Source organism: Pyxicephalus adspersus, chromosome 3 (genome assembly GCF_032062135.1).
Source record: "Pyxicephalus adspersus chromosome 3, UCB_Pads_2.0, whole genome shotgun sequence".
Lineage (NCBI taxonomy): Eukaryota > Metazoa > Chordata > Amphibia > Anura > Pyxicephalidae > Pyxicephalus > Pyxicephalus adspersus.
This window is the reverse complement of record NC_092860.1, coordinates 108,487,437-108,512,149: the sequence shown is the minus strand read 5'-3', so window position 1 is coordinate 108,512,149 and position 24,713 is coordinate 108,487,437. Positions and strand designations below refer to the sequence as shown.

The 24,713-nt window shown below is 36.4% G+C and overlaps 1 protein-coding gene across 1 annotated transcript in view; it reads right to left on the bottom strand.

Moving 5' to 3' along the window:
* Positions 1 to 583: 583 nt before the first annotated feature.
* Positions 584 to 24,713, bottom strand: part of GUCY1B1 (guanylate cyclase 1 soluble subunit beta 1) — a 38,621-nt gene continuing 14,491 nt past the window's right edge. The window contains exons 4-14 of the mRNA XM_072405963.1: positions 23,811 to 23,929; positions 22,332 to 22,529; positions 21,051 to 21,281; positions 19,342 to 19,458; positions 14,841 to 14,974; positions 12,678 to 12,875; positions 11,144 to 11,381; positions 9,140 to 9,280; positions 8,812 to 8,966; positions 3,752 to 3,878; positions 584 to 2,602 (exon numbers count right to left, since the gene is read on the bottom strand). Coding sequence (XP_072262064.1) covers positions 2,597 to 2,602; positions 3,752 to 3,878; positions 8,812 to 8,966; positions 9,140 to 9,280; positions 11,144 to 11,381; positions 12,678 to 12,875; positions 14,841 to 14,974; positions 19,342 to 19,458; positions 21,051 to 21,281; positions 22,332 to 22,529; positions 23,811 to 23,929 — 1,664 coding nt within the window. The 3' untranslated portion in view covers positions 584 to 2,596. The remainder of the gene's footprint in view (positions 2,603 to 3,751; positions 3,879 to 8,811; positions 8,967 to 9,139; positions 9,281 to 11,143; positions 11,382 to 12,677; positions 12,876 to 14,840; positions 14,975 to 19,341; positions 19,459 to 21,050; positions 21,282 to 22,331; positions 22,530 to 23,810; positions 23,930 to 24,713) is intronic.

Below are 24,713 nucleotides of genomic sequence, written 5' to 3'. Positions count from 1 at the left end.
GAGTGTCTTATTTTAATTATTTTTTTAAAAATCGGGGGTGGCTTACTTAATGGGGATGTCCTAAAATCGGGGAAACACGGTATCATTACCTAGCTATTAGCTATTATCATGTCATTACCAAAGTTTTAGGGTTATACATTTCAAAAATGTTATTTTTTTTTATAATACTGCAACATTTTTTTAAAATGGCCATACTGATAGTGTGACATATTAGCGTGAATTTATAGCATATTTAAATTTTGTTTTGTTAGCATTAGAGTAAGGGTCAGGACCTATGTCAAGTTTTATTGCGGTCTGCATCCCTGCTAGGAAGATTAACCCTATGTATTTCTCCTGGTGACTATTTGTCACCAGACAGCAAGTAATGGGAAATTCGGATTTTTACAGTTGTCTTAAGAATGAGAGGTGAAGGCAATCTTCCAATAGGGAAAGGTGTACTACAGACCACTGTACAAGAGGGAGGTCCCTTTCACTTCAGAGATTTTCTAAACACAGCAATAAAAAAACAACTTTCCCTATTCTGTGTAGGTACCTCTACATATAAACTTTAATATTACATAAAAAATCAAACCAGGACACAGAGTTTCTGAGAAAATGTACTTTAATTAGTGCTGCATGTATAAGCATTCTTTTGTGGTGTCAGAATCACTATACAGAATTTCAAAATTGCTACAGCAGAATCCAAAGTCTACTTTATAGTTGGGTCACTGCCTTCCTCTTTGCAGCTGCCTAAGTAAAGCTCATATTAAAAAGTGCCAACATACTTACCATTATCTAGAATCAGTGACAGTCACCTTCTTCCTTGCCAAATTCTTCTTACAGCCAAGACTTTCCGTATGACACAGAAGAATTGATTGGCTGCCTCTGACCCAGCAACAGGGGGATGTAGGGACCCTACTAAAAACAGGACCTTTGTACCACTTTTTGTCTTTTGAGATACCACAGAGCAAAAAAGTTTGAGATGAGCTGAAAGTTTCATTGCACTTTAAATATAGTTTATGCTGTAGTTGTTTATTATCTGATACTTTTATATCTTTATACAATAACATAGCTATATGGACCTGAAAACAAGTATCACTATGCATCAGCTCTGCTGCTGGTTGGTTATTTGTTGTAACAATGGACAGCTTAGTGAATTACAGTTTACAAATATTTACACAAAAATGTACAGGATGATGAAGAAGGTTGCAATAGTATTTTTTTTACAATAGCTAGACAGTTTATACATATCTAATATAAAGACACATATTAAATATAACATATAAAGACACTTTAATTTGCACAAACTAAATAATCTTAGGAAAATAGCACAGAATACTGAAATATGAAGGTTTTATCTGATTTTCAGATTACCAGAAATATGAGACATATGGTACTTAAAAATAACATTTTTCTATTGATGAGAATTTACAAATCTTTTCTTTTTGGGTGTTATGATTCATATCTAGCATGTAGTGATGTACTATTACAGTCAGAAAGAATCAGGAACCTTGTTAGGAGAACAGTAAAACACACAACTCAGTGAAAAGTCTATATTTCTAGACTATAGAAATTTATGGGGAATTTTAATCCTGTCCTTCTATAAGTAAAATAAGTATCACCTACTATATATTGCTATTATGTATATATATATATATATATATATATATTTATTTATTTATACTCTGATAAAGCTTTATTAATATAAGGAACTTTAATTATACGCCATAAAAAAATAACTAATTAGTTAATTAGATGTATATAATTTATATGATTATTATAGATATCATTATCATACAAATTATTAGGATGCTGAGGTATATTTACAAAATGCAGATATCTGGTAACCTGTTTAACACTTGATCGGCTTGTAATATGCTGAGAAGGGAACACGCATTGGTCTTATCTTTTTTAAGTGTCCAGTTAAAATTTTTTGCCTTTGATCATTAAAATTAACAAAGTCTAACTGGTATTTTACAGGTTACTTAAAAAAAAAACACAGCTACAGCATGATTAGAAAAGCTTGCCCCCTGCATGCTGCAAGGAAGGACCCTTGATTTCTATGAAGGCAGTGATCTCTCTGCAGAGGTTTGACACCCATAAGTCAGACCTATAGCTTTGCATTCAGGGAAGGTCATGCATCGTGTAGATTTAAGAGCTTTAGCTTTTAATGGGAAGGGGGCATGTTGGACCTCCGCAGAAGCACCATGGCCTTCACCTTGTTTCTAGCATGCTGTCAGGGGACAGCTGATTTTAACTAGTTCAGTTGGCCTTTAACTTTATCCATAACATATAGAATATATTTATCTAATTTATTTTTATTTAAAAGAACACCGCTAAATAATAGTTAACTTAAACATTGCTTAGTAAAACATTATACACATTTTTACAGACTTTATAATTACGTAGCATACAAATATTGTGTTGCCTCCAGGGCAATGAACGTCAACAAAATATTCACAGTAAACACAACTATAAACTTGTATCTATAAAACAAAAAGAAAAAACAAAATCAAAATGAGTTCCCAGATGGGATAGTATCGCTGAAAGAAACGTGGTCAGACAGAACAGTCCTTCTCTGAGTACAATTCAGGTCGATTCTTCATATTATGAATACTTATTCCTAGAAAATAAAAATATATTATACATCAAACAATATTGTAATCAAATCAGTAGAGTGCATTTACTGTATAACAAAAAAATTTAACTCTTTACTCACTTGGATGACTACTGTACAATTAATATTTTGAGGGGTAGATTCAGGTAAAAGGTGACAAATTTATTAGTGTTTTAATAATGCAAAATAATAGTGGAACTAGATTTTTGTTCTGCTTTTTTTTATATTGTTATACAGTATATAATAATTACAAAATTAAGAATTTGTTAGACTCCACTCCGTTACTACTGGGCATATTCAATAAGGCAAAGGAATAGCTATTTATAAAAACCTAAATATCCAAAAGAAACAAAAACTATCTGTCATCAATGCTGATCTTACTACTTTACAAAGATGATGACAGTGTACCCTCTCCAGCCATGGAGAGCTTTAATTAATCAGGCTCTATAGATCACCGCACATTTCCTAAATAAAGGCCAGCTCCAGCCATTTGCTTTTTTGGTTTTAGATTAAGCTAAAATGGTTAGCTCCCCCTAGACATAAAAACAAAAAAAAAATGCATTGGGCCTTATTTATTAAAGCGCTCCAAAACTGGAGAAGATAGAATATTGTTGGAAATCCTGCAAATCATGAATGAATATGATCCAGGATTGAAAATATTTTACAACTAATAGCAAACGATTTTTCAGAAATTCACACCCAGGTTCTCCTACGATAATCTATCTTCTTCAGCCTTGGATAGCTTATATAAACCAGGCCCATCAGAAGAAGAAAGTTTGGAACTACCAAATATTTTTTTATAGCTGTCTATGTTTTAATTTTTGGTAACCACTGCTGCAACAATTTTTTCATAGATGTCACATGGACAGTCTTTTTACTTCTTCTCAGACACTCTTCTGAGTGGGGGACAAAAATAAAAACATGACAGATCCAGACTCTTCCTAGGTTTTGCCTAGAAATTGATTTTAGGAAATCTTCTTAGTATCATACTTTTATTTAGACCTTGCTGGCTGTCAATATAAACGTTGTGTGTGCATATGATGAAAAAAATGAGCTCATCTTATTGTTTGGACATTTGAGTCACAGACAACTATTTCCAACCTCAAAAATATCTAACCTAAATAGATGTAAAATGTTTATGTACATTAGATATACCTCTGCATCTGTGGTCTTCCTGGACAAAAACCAGACTTGCATTGGATCCGTTTTGCCCTTCATGCTAACTGGACCTCTGTGCTGTAAGTGAAATTGAGGATCAGCATTTTCTGGGCTCATAAGACACCTGTAAAATTTAAAAATAAATAAATAAATTATATATATATATATCAGTTTAATTACTTCTCACATCCAACAATCGGATTACTTTAAAAAAAGAAAGCCCTTGGGGTGTGGCATATATATTGTGATTAACAAAGTAACCACCAAATTACTACATCCTAGGGTTTTCCTATCCTCAGTACATAATCTTAATCAAGGGAATCACCATTGCCATGTCACTACAGAAGTACTGTCACAACAATCCTTCATGAATATGATGCATATTTACATACAGAATCCGTTTATTTGGTCTCAAGATAGGATTTAAATTAATTTTTTTGTTTTATGTATGCTAGGGATATATGCCCAAAAGCCCACTCGGTCACACAGAGATATGTAACAAAATGTATGGGCCACTTCAAAACACAATGGGCTACAGTGCTCTGTAGTGGGCTCAACTGTGGTCCCAACATCTCCTGTTTGAATAAAGGGAGTGGTTGTGAACCATTTATTGTGCATGGCAGATCCCAAAAGCAATTAAGTCAGTTCTGGCCATGCAATTGTTGTTTGAAACAGCACAGGTTTGAAAGAGCCCTGAAACTCTTTAAGGTGCTGATGGGGACACACTGCTGGTATAGTTTAGTAGACCAGGTAATGTAATAGAAAGCAGCCTTGTGGCCTTGGCAAATGCCTAGAAGGAAGTGGGTGGGAGCATATGGACTGAGCTCAGTTGTACAGTGGGCGCAGAACTCCAAGGAGGAATGTAACCAGATATAAGGACACCTTTCCATCACCTTCCCTGGTCTTATAAACTACAGCAGCAGTGTGGACTGGACCATCTTGCAAACCTATAGGTTGGTTGCATTTTCTTTGTTTTCCTTTTATTTTTTCTACAGCTGCTGGCCATATTTGAATTCATGAACCAGGCCTGTTTACACGCAATTGAATTTTTAATCTGATATTATGTAAGATCAGTTAGGCTTTCTCCTTTTAATTTTGCATGGTGTATAATGCCTGGTCATTCTCAGTCACTTTCCTTTCCGCCAGGTTTATTTTTAATTGTTCTTTATCCCTTAGATATGATAAGAGTTTGCAAAGCGTTAAAGGACCACTATCGTGAAAAATGTTGTATTCTGATAACTGTATATGGTAAATAAAATGATTAATAAATGTATATTATTTAATTGAATCCTTTAAATCAGTCCTTTCCCTTGCAGCTAGTCTGAACTAACTGGACTTGGTGTATATCAATACAGAGCAGACTAGCTTTTGAAGTATTTTCTTAATAGCCTAAACATCCAATAATGCCTCACAGATTTATTAAAGAGCTTAAATCCTCATAACCCTGAATTTTCTAACTCATGTCCATAATTTTTATTAGATCCCTAGGACTGTACTTTATTAAGAAAAATCCTTTGGCACTGAAATTATTCGCTGGAAGCCAGCCTTATATAAATGCACACGTAGACAAGTAATTTTGAATTGTTCTATCCTGACTTAATTGCCCATAATATGTCTGTCATGCCTTGGAAAGTAGAAATATTATGTGACCAACCATTTAGGTTAATAAGCTAAAGCATTTCACTGGGCACATATTTATTATGTGGAAGAATGTTGCACTTCTCTGTTGTCTTACCCTTGGCTAATCTCCCCTATAAAATTGCACTAAATCATATTTAATAGTCTAGTATCCAGTTACATGTGTCTCAGTGTATTTTCCAGCTACAGCAGAAGCAATATAAATCTTTATCTACTAGAGATTACTGTACTAAAACCTTGGGCATTTATACAAAATACTCCTTGTATAGTCTCAGTAAAAATCTTCAGTCTCAAGAAGTATAAATGGCTGGTAAATGCAATAAAAGAATCATCGTTTAGCAAAAAAAACTTTTATTACTTAAAGTTTCCTTATTCTTTGAATTTATATTATTCATGGTAACAAAATGGTGTTATCTAAAGGCAGAAAAATCTTTGAATACCACTGCATTATCTTTAATGTTTCTAACATACACTGGCACAAAATACAGCAACATTTTATTGCGTTCTTATGTAAGATCGCAAACTAGCTATGTATTTTGATAAAAAAAAGAAATATAACATTTAATAAAGATTATAAAGCTGTGATAACAACTGGTGACAAAAGCTTTCATCCATATGTCTTAGTGGGAGTAGATTTCAATGCATTCTGGTGCTTTCTAGTTTACTGTTAGCAATGACTATATATATAATAGTATTATATTTGGAACTATAATTGTAATATTAGTAGTAGTGGTAGTAAAAGGCATGATTTAATAAAGTCCTCCAAGGCTGGAGAGGATACACTTTCATCGGGGAAGCTAGCAAATAGCAAATAACTTCTATAAATAAATCATTTTCAGGTTTGCTGGATCCCCCAGCTTCACTAATGAAAGTGTATCCTCTTCTCAAAAATTCGATTCGGCCAGTTCGCCAAATTTCTGGAAAAGATTCGCTTCAATCTGAATTTATTTGCAGCAAATCGCAATAAAAAACAGCTATTTCTGGGCTGCAGAGAGGCTTGATAGCGGTGTAGAACACTTTGCCTAGCATTAACATGCATACAGAGTCTGCTGTGGTAGTGAAATAATACTGTGAGTCAGTATGACATGCAGATGACAGGCGTCGCTATTAGAATCACTGCACACTTCACTTATTTGGGCAGTCACAGGGTCAAAACTGACCAAATAACCCAAGTATGAACTCAGCCTTACAGGTCCATGTTAGCGTCAAGAGGAAGCGCACTCCTTTTACACCCTCGATTGCTGACGGAATGACTGACAAGGAGTAGGAGGAGCAGGAACATCTGGACCAGCAGAAGATGGAAATTACATACAGCTCCCTTCGGCTGAGGTGGTGGAGCCTTGACTGCCTGAAAGCCGGTGCGTGCCACTGGGTGATGCAGCGGTTGCTGCGGCAGGCTGGACCACCACATCAGAGCCACGGCTCTCCCAGGCCACTTTATGGTGATGCTGCATATTTTGACGCAGGGCCGTGGTGCCAACATTGGCACCTTGGCCACGCTTCACCTTCTGCCCACATATTCTACATATGGCCATGTTAACCTCCTCCGGCTGCTTAACAAAAAACTGCCACACCTCCGAGTAGGGGATTTTCCCCCCAACACTCTGCACTGACTGACTGCTACTGCCGCTGCCTCCGTGAACCCCTGCACCACTACTTCCCGGGCAGGTAGGCTGCTGCGAAGCAAGTGATCTACCCCGGGCACGTTTTGCTCCCCGAACTCCCACTGCTGCCACCCTACTGACACCCAGTAATGCTACCACCTTGTCGGCTCAGACGCTGCCTCACGGGCAAGCTGCCACCCTCTTCTCCTGATGATGATGAAGCCCCTTCTTCACCCGGCTCCTAAGTGTGATCGGCTTCATCATCGAGTAGTGTCTGCACATCACTGATGTCCTCCTCAATGGTCTCTGGGTCAGGAGCCTGACCGCTCGCAACACCACCTCCCACGCTACTCTCCTCATCACTACTTGCCCGACTAGTGGAGGAAGCGGCGGATCTCCAGATCTTTGTTGCTGGTCAAGACACGATTGCTAGATGACACCAGGAGCTCAGGATTCTCTCTGCGACTCCTGCTGGCACGCCCCCTTACTCTGCTGCGACCTCTGCCTGCGCCAGAAACATTTAGGCCTCTGCCACTCCTCTGTGCATGGCCTGGCACTTTTAGCTGAACTAAATAAATTAAAAGCAAATTAAAACACCCCTAAAAGCAACGAATATAGTTTTCTTTTTGTACTGAAATAGGCCACTAAACGCTTTCACCACAAATAACTGCAAATGTGAACTGCTTAAATATTTTTCTCTTTGTACTCAAATATGTCACTAAATGCTTTCACCACATATAACTGCAGAAGTGAATTGAGATTATATTTTTCTTTTTGTACAGAAATAGGCCAATAAACGCTTTCACCACAAATATCTGCAACAGTGAAGTGCGTATATATTTTTCTGGATTTATAAATTGCTGGAATGACAGAGCTGTATAATGGCTATTGGGATCCCCAAATAATCCCAAAATCGCTTTTCTAGCACTGTCCCTAGCGCCTTCTGACGTCTCTCCTTGCACTAAGATGCTGTGAAATGATTACTCCCTATCCTTTCCCTGCACTTATAAATCGTTTTTTCAGTTTTTGTCTCACAATTAGGTTTTTCCTAACACTCTCCCTAGCGCCTGCCTGAGTCTCTCCCTGCACTCAGAATGCTGTAAAATGTCTTAATCCAAGATGGCTGAGGCTATTTATAGGACTGTGACATCACAGGGCTGGATGGCTGCTGATTGGCTGTATGCATGGCATTTAGGTCATCCATCATTCCTTGCCCCATGTCCTCACACGTGTAGCCGCCATTTTAGGAAAAATTGCGATTCGTTACCACAAATCGTGAGGAAATTCGCATTCGTTGCCACGAATTCCACTTTGTCAGCTTCGATTCGTTCATCTCTACTCTCCAGCCTTGGTCAGCTTTAATAAATCAGGCCCTATCATCTTCCTCTGCTATTCAGAAAATATCTTTTGTTAAGATATTCTTTAAATGACTGTTTCTCCTTCTCTCTCTCACCTGCTCATGGGGCTGACAGATCCACTCTGTGCATATATATGGACAAGTGCCATTTTTGTGTTAAAGAGACAATTACTGGGTCCAATGAAAGAATGCCTCTCCATAGGAATGAAAAGGATTTGTCTGTGCATGTGCAAAACTAGCCAAGGGAGATTCCAATGAGTGGTTCCCTATGGCCACATATCATAGATCTGACAGCAATATGGACACCTGAACAAAGGACCACTGTGGGTCAGGAGTCATTCAACAGATAGTTGTATAAAGTACAGTTATCGTTGAAGTATTCAGATGTTCTAAATAGTCACAAGTCAGGTTAAGAAAAAGCATAGGCCTATCAAGTTTTATCAACAAACTGGTCCTACCGGTATGTGTATTCAGAAACATTGATCTTCCCTTTCTCTCCTGTTGTCTCTGTTCTGCTGGTCAAATTAACAGTATTTCCAAACAGGCAGTAGCGTGGCATTCTCTGACCGATAACCCCTGTGACCACTTCTCCAGTGTGTATACCAATTGTGATCTGGAAGGAAAGAGAGAAATGCAATAAATTTGTGTTTTGTTCATTTTGGTAAAAAAGGTGCATAAAAGAGATGGATTTGATTAGGTGGAAAAAAAGGTTAAATTGCACCTCAACTACACAAAATTAATATATAAGCTTCAATATGGTTGCCCTTCTAATGAAATATTAATCACCTGTACAGATTCTCCATCCACTTGAACCTGTCCAGCAATCTCCATCATGTCCAAGGCAAGATGGCAGATAGAGCGTGCATGATGAACACAGGGCTCTGGGAGACCACTGACAGTCATGTATTTATCTCCAACTGTTTCCACCTAAAAAGAGATCAAGTTAGAATAAATATCCATGAAGTGTAGAGGAAGGTCATTCTGATCAGAATGTTAATTATATTTAGTGTTTTCCTTTTAATGTTGTCTATTATCTCATCAAAATGTCTTCAAGCTATTTTCATAAATCTAAATCATAACCATTTTCAATAAACTTCATTTAAACTTCTGAAAAAAAATTCTGAAAGCACATAGGTGAAAAATATAAAAGAGTCAAAATTACTATTCATATTGTAATGTCGATATCCAAATATACCAAACCAGTGAAACATATATTAACCTGTCTATTCATTTTTATATTTATTCCCAAGAAAATAAACTGAAAGCAAGCAAAATGTACCCACTCCCAATTACTTTTTGTAGGGGTGATTAGATTTTTGCACTTAATGGAATATAATTTTAATATACTGTTAATTTCTATAATTAAAAAAAGTGGCATAAGTAGGCATATTTTAATTACTCTCAATAATTTTATCCTAGATTTAAAAGAAAAGTTATACCAAAGGAAGCACTAAAGATAAAAGTAGATAAAAACTAGGTTTGAAATGGCTTACAGTTTAACTTTCTCAAAGCTGGATGGCATAGAAGACTTGTTTGTGTAACAAATTCACAATTTCACAACAACTATGGGATATTTAGGCTTAGTCTACAGGGACTGTTTCCCCAGCATTTAACCTGACACTTTTAAAGCCCATGTTTGAAGTCCCCATGCATTACAATGGGCTAATCTACACCAGGACGTTTCCTTCAGGCACGTTTATGAGCTTTATCTTAAAAAATTAAAACACAGGAAAACGCTCAAAAACATGGGAAAACACTTGAAAACACTACTAATGAACACAATGGAGGTTTTTAAGCTTTTTATGAAAGCTTCCATTTAAAACAATAGGGGCTTTTTTATAAGCGTTTTTAGGAGGACTTTGGAATCTGGAATCTTTAATAAGGGGACTTCCAGATCTCCACCACCCCACCCTGGGGAATGAGTACAGGGGTACATAAAACCCCTTTACTCATTCCCTGAGAAGGTTAAAATATGTGTAAAAAATTGGACAAGGCTTTAAGTTTAATTATTTTATTAAATGTGTGTGTTTCTATGTGGCATGCCTGTGGAAATTTCAAGGTACAAAACCTTAGTTAAAACAGCTACCTTTTGTGTTCATATATATTTAGCGATTAAACCAACTTTTTTGACCTGAAAATACTCGAGTCATGCCACTAGATGCGGTGTCCTCATGTAAAGTGTAGGTGTATAAAAAAACTCTTGCCATCTGAAATCTAAAGATCCTTTAGGAGCAAGTGACCCTTAAAAACCAACTTAAAACTACAAAATACTTTAACCTGTAAAAAGGGGGACAGAAAGATAAATATGATGATTTGATTCACATTTATTTTAACTGGCATTTCTGTTGATTATTGTTTAGAATGTTAGAAGTGACAAACACATGGGGAGTGATTTATTAAAGCTCTCCAAGGCTGGAGAGGATACGCTTTGATCAATGTTTCAGCAAACCTGGAATGGATCTGGTCCAGGGTTGGAAACATTTGCTAACAAATAGAAAAAAACTTTGAAGAAATCCATTCCAGGTTTGCTGGATAACCAAGCTTTACTGATGAAAGTGTATCCCCTCCAGCCTTGGAGAGCTTTAATTAATCATGCCCATAATCAGGCCATGTGTCTATACTAAGGTTATGTAGTTTTTAGGTTTTTCAGGTAAAAGTAGGTACCTCTGTTTTTTTTTTCCATAATCTTAAATACCAAAATATGAAGCCTACCTGGAACATGATTACATGTGATGTGGCTAACTGTACCAATGAATGCATAAAGGTTTGTCTTTCTCCTATTAAACTTACCTTATAGACAAAAGGATTTTTTCTTGAGTCTGTCAAGATGTCAAATCTGGTGTAAATATCATTCAGAAGATTCACAATCTTCATGGCTCCCTCGCCAGAAGCATGTTTGCTGCAAAAAGCATTGAATCCAACAATGCCACTGAACAGGATTGTGACATTGTCGTATCTTTTGGCTGGAACGGGCCTCTTATGTCTTAGTTCATTAGCGACAGATTGTGGAAGAACGGAGTACAGCAAACTATAAATGGAAAGAAATGTATCTGGAACATAAAACTTAACTGAATACTAGTATAAACATGTTCCACACTAATTATATATAGTAAACTATAAATTGTAGTTAAAAATTAAAAAAAAGTCACCCACATTTAAACCAGGTTGTTAAAGGTCTCTGACTTTACCTTACCAGCATTTGTTAAGAGGGAATATTTTGTTTTCAGAGTCTTAGAAACCTTAAACAAAACCTGGATTTTGAAACTAAACTTTTTACATATTTTGAACAAGCAGTAAAAACACTTTAAAACAAACACTCATACATATACAGGTATGTATCTTTAAGCATTGTGAAGAAATTAGATTTAGGATTTAGAACTATGTTGAAAGAGTTTGCTATCCTGCCAGCCCTCTAATGTAAACAACCACCAAATGTTTCTAGACTGTTGGAAAACAGCTTTGGTGTGAATAAGGACTTAGTTGTGGTGGCATGGTGGCTCAAATGTTAGCACTCTGGCCTTTGCAGAGCTAGATCCCAGGCCAGGACACTATCTCCATGGAGTTTGCAGGTTCTCCCGGTGTTTGTGTGTGTTTCCTCCAGGTACTCCGGTTTCCTCGCACGTTCTAAAAACATGCAGATATGTCAATTTGGTTCCCCCCAAAATGACCTTAGACTGTGGTAATAACATTTGACTATGGTAGGGACATTAGATTGTGAGCCCTGTTGTGGGACAACTAGTGACATGACTACGGACTTTGTAAAGCACTGCATAATATGTTGGCACTATAAAAAAATACTGTGTAATAATAATAACTTTACACTAAAACTAGCTACAGCAATTATGGATGGCTTACTGAATGCTTGATAAAAATATATGAATAGTTTAATGTTTATAGTCTGGGCACAGTTGCACTTTATGGACATTCCAGAAGATCAGACTTCTGCTTCTTCTATATTGGATAGGGTTGCACTTAATAGGGCCACAATTGTTAGTCTGTGACAATGTGCAACTTTTAAGATGTCATGATTTTGTCACAATAGATTTCCCTTCCAATCTAGTCTTGACTACATCCGTCTCCGAAAATATAAAAGGTATTCTTCTAGTAAGCACATATTTATTCGATTGCATCAGTTACTAATTGTATGATTATGCAATGGGTTCTGTATGTGTTGAGTAAAGAGAACGGATTTGTGACTATAATATTATTTGTGTAGACATCTGTGCACACAAAAAAGCAAAAGTCCAGGGACAAGTAACCACATGGAGGTTGTTGACACTCAATAATTATCAATAACATAACAAATAAATGTAACATTTCTCACGTATCAGTCTTTTTCTTCTCATCTTCTAAAGCTCTTAGGGTGTGCTGCAGACGATCAGTCAGAATTTCAAGTTCTTGAGTCAGTTTATATTCTTCTCTAAACTGTTCCCCCAGCAGAACCAGATCACGGGTGGCATCATGGAGAGGGATATCACTGAGATACAGACCTCTTCTGGTCAAGTCATCCAAGTTCATTACACTGTAGGTGATAATTGATAACTAACTTAATACACATTTCAGTATTTAAGGAACTTCCTGGTTATTCATGAATCATTCTTTAAAATATGCAAATGTAAAGTTTAGGGTTGTCAACTTTTTTTTTAACCAGTTTACTTGTACTTGCTACATTGCAGCAGTGACTCACACTCACACACAAGTGAAATCAAAGTCATTCTAAATTTAGCAGAGCCACATGGACAAGTATATGTATACTTTTAGATTTGGTTACAAAATGGCAGACAGAGAACAGCTTTAAAATGCACCTAAAATGTGGTTGGTCAGCAGCACTAGTTGCCCGGTTGTCATATTTGCTGCCATTGATAAATTCACCCGGCAATGCTAGTTGTTTGGCTTTCTTGTAGTTAGGATCAAGTGAACCTATAGGCTCACCTTATCTTGTAAGCTGTAATGCCTAAAGAGCACCTCTAGAAAAACCCTCACCTTCTACCTGCTCATGTTTTAAAATGAACCTGCAGACTCACCCTACCCTTAAGATAACCCCAGGCATAGCTTAGCTCATCTTTAGAATGTATAAGGATTTCCAAAGCCCCAGCAGACTATTAGGTTGTTACTGGTTGATAAATGTCCTGCTCATCCACATTACTTTTCTACTGGCTCCCAAATGAGATTAGTATCATTGGCAACCATTAGGAGGGTGTTGGGGCAAGGGAAAAGGCTAGTTATTGACCTGGCAGCTCTACATATGGATATTTGCCTAATAGTATGCTATTGGGAATATTCAATGCCCTAAATGTAAACTTTAGCTAGCTGACAGGTATCTAGATGCTCCTGGATCTGGGGCCAGCCTACATGGCCGCAAACATGCAGCTAGTGAATTCAGAACTCAGAATATGGTCTGCTGAGTGTATCTGAACAAACCATTTTCTCTTTAAAATACATCTGTTAAAATAAATAATGTGAAAAAATGGTACACTACAGAAATACAAACAATCATTTTTGTTTCACAATTTATTTTACATTTATAATCTTTACTAAAACATAACAAAATTATGTCATTGGCACCAATATTACAGCTTAAAAGAAACATGGCTGCCATTACTGACTTTTTATTTTACAAATTTCCAGTTCCCTGGCTGTCATTCTGGTTCTCCTGCTTATATGCTTTGACTCTAATAATGAGTGTTTATGCAGAAAAGGACTTTTTACTTTCCTGATATATATATTTGTACCAGGTCTGTAACTCAGGAATGCTAAAGGGAAACGCTAACATAACAGCCGGATCACCAGCATTTTCAGAAACAGGTGAACAATGGCCAATGTGATATTGTTTTTCTGAAAGGTTTATTTTATGCTTTAGATGCTGAAGCAGTCACTGATGTCACCATGGGGTGATTGGTAAGAGCACAGTTGGTACTTCTCCTGTCATTAACTAGAATACATAATATAAATACATATTCATGAGAATACATAATGCATGCAGTACTGTATATTAATTATGTCACAGGCTTTCTGTTATGGATTTAAAAGGACATATTAAAAAGCACTTTGAAATTAACTCTAATCTGGGAAAAATTGGAAAACTGCTTCCCTGTTCAAAAACATAACACTGTTTCATAAAAGTTGTATTTTTATATTACCATATGGTAAGTGAATATATGAGCATATTTGGTTGGACTTCAACAGCTTGGTTATAAAATAGAACAAGGAATCTGATTTCCTTTCCTGTTTTTCCAATATCTCTTTTTTAATCATAACAGCAGTTTGCTACGCCATTGGATTGGCTTACCACACAGTTTGCAACCACAAGTGAAAAAAAGGCCTCAATTTATCTACAAAAAGTCTTTTGAGAATAACCCAATCTGTAAAGGGTGTTAAGACAAATTTAGAGTGCATAAACAGTTCCATGTAAAGTTATGTTCTTTTTATGTTCTATAAAACTGATCTAAAGTTTGCTCAGAGATGTTTGACAAACATGACAGGTTACCTTGGAGAGCAGAGGAAGAGAATGTTGTCAGCTTCAGGCAAGTAGATCATCTGCCCTTTTAACCGAAGACAGCTAATTTCATTGACAGTCAGTTCATCCTCGGTCTCTGACTTTTCCACATCAAGTAAACCTTCCTTAAACCAAATATCATGAGATGAGTAAAATACATAGGCACTTTTCAGCACAAGTTCCACTTCATGCTAAGACGTTTCTGGCTATAGTAAGTGTACTAGCAACCTAACCTGAGGAATCTACTGGTGACCAAACCTAAAGAGAACATACCAAAACACTAAATTAAGGAGAATTTAATGCTATCCTAAATAAAATACCTTTGCATAACGAAAATATACCAGTAACCCAACCTAGAATTTAATGGCATCGCCATCTAAGAAGACTGTAACACAATCTAACCTACCAAAAATCTAACCTATGGAGCATTTAATGGTATAAGTATAGAGTGGGAAGTGGGACTCCACTCAACAAATATTTCTGAGCCCTAAATTAACGAAAGGTTGGAGTGCACTATACAAGTTACTAATGCCTTAGTCCTGGTATCCTCCACAAGATGTTTCTTTTACATGGCTCAACTCACAACATATATAGTTTACTGAAAAAAGAAAGTAGATTCGGGTGTGGACCTGATATACACACTTAAAAGCCATTCTCAGCACCAACAAAAAAGCACTTCGCAATCTCCTGCTCTCTGTTCTTTCTGGAGAAGTATTATCTCCCTTAATACTTGGCATGATAATCAGCTTAATCATTATGCCCAAATCTATGCAATTTATCAATAAAAGACTTCCACAGTAGCGAAAAGGAGCACTGGGCACTTTTGGTTACATTTGGTGATTTTATTTATCTTTTTAATTAATTTGCATAGCAGGTTAGCCTTATATTTAGTACAGATTTGGGTTTAATTCGACTAATGAGTATGGTTTTTTTGTGTTTTTGGTCTCTTTGCATGCAGTGTCAAAAGTCATCTAAAACTGACATTTTAGCTATAAGTGGAGTCTGGTGGGCTTCTTATATGTCATGAATATTCCAACAGTCAGATATCTGCCAACTCAAGTCCACCTGTGTGTGTGTGTGTGCGGTGTTCCTGCCAACCTTTGTGTGTTCCTGGATCTTCTGTTGCATCTTACTTAACATAAAATAGACAAAAAATAACAGGGAGAACCCACATAAAAGCAACAGCAAGTGAAAAGACCCAGGAACCCTAGCTCAAAGATCTTTTTATTTTAATGCATTTTGCCTTCCAGCATGTATCAAATATGAAATACTGACCCTTCAGAAAATATACAGGTAACCTTAGTTTACCCCTAATTTCCTAATAAATGCAAGCCTATTGTTGGTACTCTCTGTTTATTTATAGGTACAACAAGTCTTGTATTTTGGGCCCCTGCCCACATTTCCTTAATAACTTCATTGTTATGGTAGTCCAAACTTTACTATGAGCTTTTACTAGTAAAAAAAAAAAGATGTAGGAAGATGCAATTGACACCTTAAGCATAATAAGCCTAAACAAATTATCAGTATACTATCAGTGACAAACTGTCATTTTACACATTCAAGGTCGAATATCACAGTTTCAGTCCAGGCTATTCAAATGAGTAAATTTGTTTTACATCCTTTTCCTTATTATTAAAAGCAAGCCAGCAATGAAATGCTCAACCATCACAATAAAAGGAAGGGACACTTCATTAGGCTGGTTTGGCACTATGCTGAGTATAAACATTCCACTTCAGCCTTAACTTGGCATAATGAGTTGCTATGATCCTATGTATTACAAATAAAATCTCACTGTATATTTTAAAATAGTATTTTCCATTTTTTTCTTTCTGAGACATGAACCATGAACAAACATGACCTTATAAGGAAATTCACTGAAAATATAGTGAAACTGGATTCTAGCTGGCTGTGCGTTAACATATTGTATATGCAGAGCTTAATAGACACTATTCTAGGTATGAGAAAGATTAGAAGAATTACACAGATATAATAATACCTGCTTAGGTCAGATAGGTGTAAAGAGGCAAACATTATTTTACAAAGTGCAGTAAATTACTGCTCAAACTACTGCTAATTGCTACAAGGTGCACAATATTACCAATGTCCTTTTTGTTTCCCTGTGTCCTTCCATGTGGATTTTTGGATGTTCAGGGCAATTCTGTAGGATTGTATGTGGTCATGGCACAAAATCACAAATATGACTGGTTCCTAATATTTAGGAAGTTTTCTGAATATTTTTTATATTTTATTTTACCGTATAGCAGCTGATTGTGTGGAAAATTTAGCAAAAGTATGTGTATGGACAAAATTGCCTCTGGAAACATTACATATGAGGGGACTTCCAAACTTCATCACAAATACTACAAAAAATAAAAACTCCTTTTTAGTAATGTGTTGGACTACCTTTTGCTTTAATACTGTTGCAGTGTCTTAAAAAGGATCCTGTTTTGTTTTTTCCTTTCTGTATGATTTGTTATTATCTAAAAAAAAAGGATCATGTAGCTACTCAGTAGAAAAGTGTATGTAAAGACAAAACTATTTTTTGGTTTTGGATAGAGGTAGGAAGGGCTAAAGCTGCGTACACACTTGCAATTTTTGGTAACACCAAGGGACTACACGATGCATGAACGGTGCTGTACATACAGCACCGTTCATGCTCTATGGAGAGGGGAGGGGGAGAGCGACGGAGCGGCACCCTGCTGCGCGCTCTCCCCTTCCCTTTCATTAGGATCGGTCGTCGTTCATCGTCCGTGGATCCGGCAGGACGGTCGTTCGGACGATGGACGACACCAACTGTACACACGGCAGATTTTCGCCCGATATTTGGCCGATGCCGATTATCGGGCGATAAAAATCTGCCGTGTGTACGTAGCTTAAGCCCTGTTGGGTTGTTATCCCTTCTCTGTCACCCTTGGGGGTTATTATTTGTATAGGGACTCTTGATCTTTAAACTTCATCTTAAAAGGAAATACAACTCCAGAAAAATAGAAACTTTTAAGTGACTATGTTGAACCATTTGTTTCTCTGTTTGTCTTGATGCCTCCTGTCTCTAAAAAGAAAGTTGTGAAAAATCCAAAATTTGTCACCAAAGCAAGAGGCATGGGTACAATCATCTAATGGAGACACATGTTCTGGTGACAATTGTTTTAGACTGCACTCACTTAATTGCTCTAATTTCTTAATAAACCTCCAGGACAGGAAGTAATATCTTCCAATGGGACACAGACAGAAAAAATTACAAAGGGGGGGGGTTAACCCTTCCCTACACTAATTAAAACAAAACAAAAATTGTGGGCTTTAAACACATTTTGAAGATTATAATACAGACATCATTGTATTGTACAACTATCCAAGGTTAAGGAGGGTGTTCAGATGATGAGTTTAAGGTCACATCAAAGCTGTTACCCCACATGAGTTGTCTATCATTGTTCTACAATCACAATTATTTAAATCAGACATCATATCCAATCATAGATTGTCTAGTGATAATGTCCTTAGCTCACTGCGAATGCTTGCAGTGATAATCCATGAATAGGAAAGTTACATCACATAATCATTTTGTGTTATACATCATTCCCAATTCTTGATCAACATTTTGATATTGGTAATTGCAATTTTATGAGTAGTGTTAAGTGTCTACAATGGATTGTTAATTTGTCCCATTAGAAAATCAGATGCCTCCTTGCATTTACTATATCCAATAAGGCCTCCTTCCATATGGCAGTTGTCCTGGTGCAATAATGCCATAAAAAAACAAATCTACATTATTAGTGTCATTCAATCTCACCCTCCTAACTCAGCCTTTTCAAACTCTGTTGGGTCACTCATAAATTCTTTTTTAGCATTCTGTTCACAAAGTTGGTACACAAATATGTATCCCTGTTGTTCTAACACAAATTGTCAGGATACATATTTTAAAGGAAGTTCAAAAAACATTCCAGAATGCAAACTCATATTATCCTGTATTGTATATGTAATTGTATCTATGAGTTAAACACTTTTGAGTTAACACTAAACGAATACAGGCTTAGCAAAGTAAAATATCACGTTGTAAGTTTTTTTACCTGATTTAGTAAATGGAGTGAAGCTTTGCTGACTTAAACCATTCAATCATGAACAAGCAATTTTTTTTTGCCTTATGCCAAGGCCAAGTGCAAAATTGGAACAGCAGATCTGCTTGTGTGTATTACCCCCAGGATTGGGAAGCGAAAGTTTAAATTTCATTATGCGGATGTCAGGAGGTATGTTTGGTTCTTTATAGCTGTTCTGGTTTTAAAAAGTGTTACTTGGCTCTAAACAGGACTGAAAACACATTTTCAGGTTGTCAGCTAGCTTTGAAATTCTCAACAAAAGAAATTTAACATCTGCTACAATCTTGCTGTCTTAAATGCCACATCTCCCAGTGCTCTTTTCATATTCTTGTGTTCTCGATTTTCTGAATTCTTATCTCTTTACAGCATATCAGCCCCTAGCTTTATTAAAAATCAATTACCTTACTCCGCAGGACAAACACAGTGTTGATGTGAGACAGGATACCATGAAAGCTAATGTCAATATGTGGTCGTACCAAAGTGAACACAGACAGCAGGTTACAATTTCCTGGCTGGAGCTGCAAAATATAGAACACACAAGAAGAAATCCGATTAAATACATGTATTAGTATAGTATACTCATTTTTGGAATCCCCCAAAAAATTCTGTGTTCTTAGAATCCAACTTTACAATAGCCCACTGGTTTTAGAATTGTTTCCAATAATTGTATGTTATATGTGATAGCTTTTCATTTATAGATTCTGCATGTCCACACATGATTTATGGTAACAGAAATACAGATCTCCTTCATCTGTATTATTACCACCACATATTCTGAATAATTGTAAAGATTGTAAGGCTTCCACAGTAACCCTTACACCGGGGAGGACTGGGCTGGGGACAATAGGTCAGTTCAAAAATGGTATGTTGAGCTAGAGGAACTGATTTGAGAGACTCCACCAGACATTGTTTAGAAACAGCAGTGAAACATGCTGGGCATCTTATAGCTACCTACTCCTCATTACGATCTACAATCCCAGGGTCTGGCAGAGGAAGGTCTTGAAGCTTCTATTTTGATTGTGGCCCATAGACAATATGAGACTCAACTTAAAGTGCCAAAAGAGAACACACGCATTTCACCACATACATTTTTTAACTAAATGAAATAAGTCCAAACCATAAACAGGTTAATTGGTTGTTTTCCCGGTGCAAAAGCTTCCTCTTTCCTGCTCCTACATAGCATAGTCTGGGAGTTTGGCTTCAAATGCATGTGCTGCAGAGAGGTATTTCATATGTCAGATCACTTTGCCCAATTTTATTTACAAAACAGGAACAAAAAAAGTAAAATTCAGGGATTTCCCACACAGGGGTATCACAGTCATTACTGCATTACAGAGAATAAACACAAAATTAGCCTCCTGGCTCTCTCTCTCTGACACTCTTCAGTTAGTGGTCAGACTAGACCTAAATTGTGGAAGACCTCCGAGGCTCTCCCAGTATACAGGCTGAACACAGCCTGTCCACCTGACCTTAGGCTACAACTCCCACCAGTCTCAAAAACATGTTTCTGTTTATTATTATTGGCCAAGGGTTCCAGGGCCAACAAATTGTTGCAAATCTCCAAAGACACAATTACTCATTGACCCACCCAGGCCCTTTTCAGGTACAATTTAGATGAAGCCAAATATCTCCTGAATTTGGCATCATGTATTTCATTATACTACCATAGCTACAAAGTTACATATGACACAAAAAGATAGGATAAGATAGACAGGTTGCTGTCTCTTGCACATCATTATTTATTGTTTCAATAACCTAGTCAAACATCTGGTATTTGATTTACCTGATGAAGAAAAGATTCTGTATTACTTGTGATAATGTACAATGTAAGAGTTAATAATGATCATGCATTACATGCTATAAATGTATATTGTTTAACTGTCAAATAATTGGTTTTCTAAGAGAAAGATGATTCCGACTTACATATAAAGTTTTAGGCTGTATATGGGAAACCGCACACATTTGTAGACAGAAGGGTTGGGTGGCTATTGGACAACTTTTAGATGGTATATTTTTGATTTCTTTCTTGGGTGAATAGTTCTTTGGGTGTATGATTGTTCACTCATTTGAGCATACTTGCATATTTGAGTACCAGATTAAATAATGTTACCTGTGGCAAGACTCTGTAGATGGCATTCCCACACTGTGTAACAACAAGGTCTCTGTCAAACATTATGTGGAATGGAAAAGCCTTGCAGAATGTGTAGGGGCTAATACGTGACTCCTGTATTCCATTTTCTTCAAATCTGTCCAGATCCTCATAGAAGTCCTCTTCCTTAGAGTCCTTTTCTTCTATCAAAAATTGAGTGTGGTCACATTCCTCATTTCTTTGCTGAATAACCTTATCAAAAGTATAGAATTACTGTTACATTTTCTTTTAAAAAATTAAATATTGTAGGCAATGTTACCCATTACTATATACTGAGGCTCATTTACGAATTTGTTGTAATGTTCACACAAAAAAATAAAGTTTTGCTTTATTTGTTAATTTATTGGCTGGAGAAGTAAATAAACATGATTTTTTTTTCCACGATTGGCTGATTAAAGTGTTTCTTCATACGTTTGTGTGAACATTCTAAACTCTTTTAGTAAATTAGCTTATCCGTATATACTGATAGATATAACATCCTACAGTAGAGAATATAGAAATGCGTGTCTGTGTGTCATTTTTATTCAGTTTTTGGACAAATTACCAATTAGGATCCATTATATGTTTTATCAAATATAGAAAGATAAAACTTTAACAGAACTAGTTTTCATAGCAGAATATAAACACTTTTTTTTATAATGTGGGACCTAAGATGATACATTATGGTTAGGCCTATAGCTGATTTGCTGTAAGCAAATATGTGAGGGCAGAATCAACTGCTCCCCGTGTTATTCTACAAATTGGCAATATAGATTAGCATGGCATGTGAATCCTAAATAAAGCAAGATACCAGATTATTGAGAGTCACTTTGTTTTTTTCTAGTGTAAATAATGTGGTACAATAATGATCATGTCTGTGCCAACAGGTGATTCTATATTAAATATAAAAAGGGGTTTGTGGTTGAGGAATTATTCAGCGACAATACTACATTTCTAATTGGATCTAAAATAATATCTAGGGAAGAATAGCAATCACTAATTTAAACTTTTTTCATGACAAAATACGTGGTCATGGGGTTTTTATATTTCAAATGCTGATATGACTTCTAGAAGTTGTGCTGTGGGCAACAAGACATTTTTTGCTAGTTTGCTTTTTATACATTGCAACCAGAGTCTGTGGACCAGTCAAAATTTTCCAAGAATAATACAGAGGCCCTGTGTTCAAAGTTAAAGCCTGTTCTGTAGGTGTAAGCTCCTAAGAACAATAAACTAATAAATGACACAAGTGTTTCAAGCACTAACCTTCATAACTATTTCTGTTCCATGGATCTGCTGTGCCACTGTTTTAATAATACCAATGACAATATCCTGCAGTCCTTCTCTTTCTGAATAGTAATGCAAAATAAGACCTTTTCCTTTCTCTGCATCGGTGCACCTAAATGATGGAGCACGCATACCTGGATAAATGGTACCCAGATGATCATGCAGAGCATCTAAGTTCTGTAAATAGAAAGCAAATGTTAGCAATGTCCTGCTTATTTAGCAAATATCATCATTATCCATCATCTACTAAATATAAACATTTGACATGTGGAGGCAGAGAAAGGTACTGATACTGCTCACTGCCATCCCTTTTTATTGCCTATTAGCCTGTGGCAGGGAGACACTACCATCTACCACCTCCTGAGAGGCAGCAGTTCCTGACGTGAGGAAGCAGTAAACGCATCGCAACCTTACCGCAAATGTTTACCTAACCTGGAGTTTGTTTATATCCTCTGATTATCTGTTTTAGGCTTTTGATAAAGTATTTAAACAAAATAATTTTAGGAATAAACTACACTTCATTTTCTTTAGCCCCCTAAACTAATGTAACCCTCCACCCACTTATAATCTTATATGATGGCTAAAAAAAAAATATCCAAGTGTCTCCACGGTCACTGTCCACTGTCAGCTCCATTAGTGTATATGTAGGAGATTTTTGCAGCCAGGATGTAAACACCATGGGAGGCCACCACCCTTGCAGTGAAGTAAGTATGCACCAGAATGAAGGGTTCTAGGTATGCTGTATGCATATGTGCTGAAAGAAAGAGAGCACAGAGTGACAAAAGATGGGCTTATCATTCTGCTGCTTCTTCTTTTACTGTTCAGTCATAGTCCTAAGAAGTAACAAGACCTGTAAGTGTTACTGAACTGCAGAAAAGTAAAACCAGGGCTCCTGGTTTGCCAGACAGGGCTATGCACTATGGTGGAGCTATATACATTTCAGGATTGAATGGACGGGAATACAAATCCTTTGGCAAGTTAGAAAGTTCCTATATATGTATTTTATCCATGCATTTGGCTGTTTGTTTTAACTTTAAGTCATCAATTAAAATATTGTTCTCTCTTTTACACAATCTGTGATTCGCTAAACGTCATTCTATAGAACATTCTAACCACCTTTTAAAAGACTAAGATATTAGTCAGTAATTTGCACTCACATTTCAGCATAATTGATTTTTCCCTTTATACAAGTCCTAAAAGCACACAAGAGACCATTTAACAGAACCAACATTCACTTGCTGTCATTTGGTTTTTCATAAATGCTATCGATTTTCATAATGTTTAAGAAATATGATATCTTGACTATTCATTTCCTATCTGAGGTCAATATAAATATAGGAATTAATCACTGCTAAACTGTTGCCAATTAGCTTAGATTATGAACCATGAAGTTTCTTTGTATGTTTGCTTTCTGGCAATGATGTTGAGTGATTTACAAAACAGGAACTGTTTTCTGACCTGCAAAAATTCTCTGACATTGGATCCAAGGACACGCAGGATTGTGTCATAGCCAGATTCTTGGCAAAAAACAAAAAACATATTTCCAAACATTTGGAGAATATCCCCAGCATTGAGATCTGTGTGACATTTCAGAGAAAAAACAAATTAGCATATTTTACAGTTCATACAGGACAATACATTTTTATTAAGTGTTAGTTAAAGGGCTAGGCACAATAGAAGATGAGGAGTTTTCTTCGAATTGGTGTCATAATTAGTGAACCAGTAGGAAAAAAAAACAACCCACACAGAATAAGAACTTACTGCTCATATTGCTGCTAAATAACACAGTGTTCTTCTGTTTGGTTTAGTGGAGAATCTTCATACTGAAAGGAGACTATGCATTAAAAAGAAAGGTCTTCTTTTTACATCAAGCCCTCATCTCATAAAAAAAAACAGTTGTAAAATTAGGAGAAAAAGTTCAAAAATATATTTAACTTTGTCTGCCTTTTACCCATTGACGGCAACAACTCAATTCATCTGGAGGGACCTTTAAAGTGCTAAGGATCCCAAATCTTACAAGAAGATCTTTCTGCATGGTGATGTCACCCTCTCCATAGCACACGTCAGGTGAAAGGTAAATATATTTTCTGTATTTTTCGTCATGGTAATGAGGTAATGGTAATTATTACATAATATTACATTATGTAATAACCAAACCTTGCTTTGTACAGCTAAGCCTGCTTCTAGTATAAAGATTTTCCATGATTCCAGGAAGTGGTCATTGCTTTTTGCCATCTGTAAGACCAGCTGTAGCAGTTTATGGAGAAATGGGTAAACCACAGAATGTATTACATGACCAGAACACAATGTAAAGTACACACCTACCTATACATGCCTTTTCAAACTAGATAATACTGACAA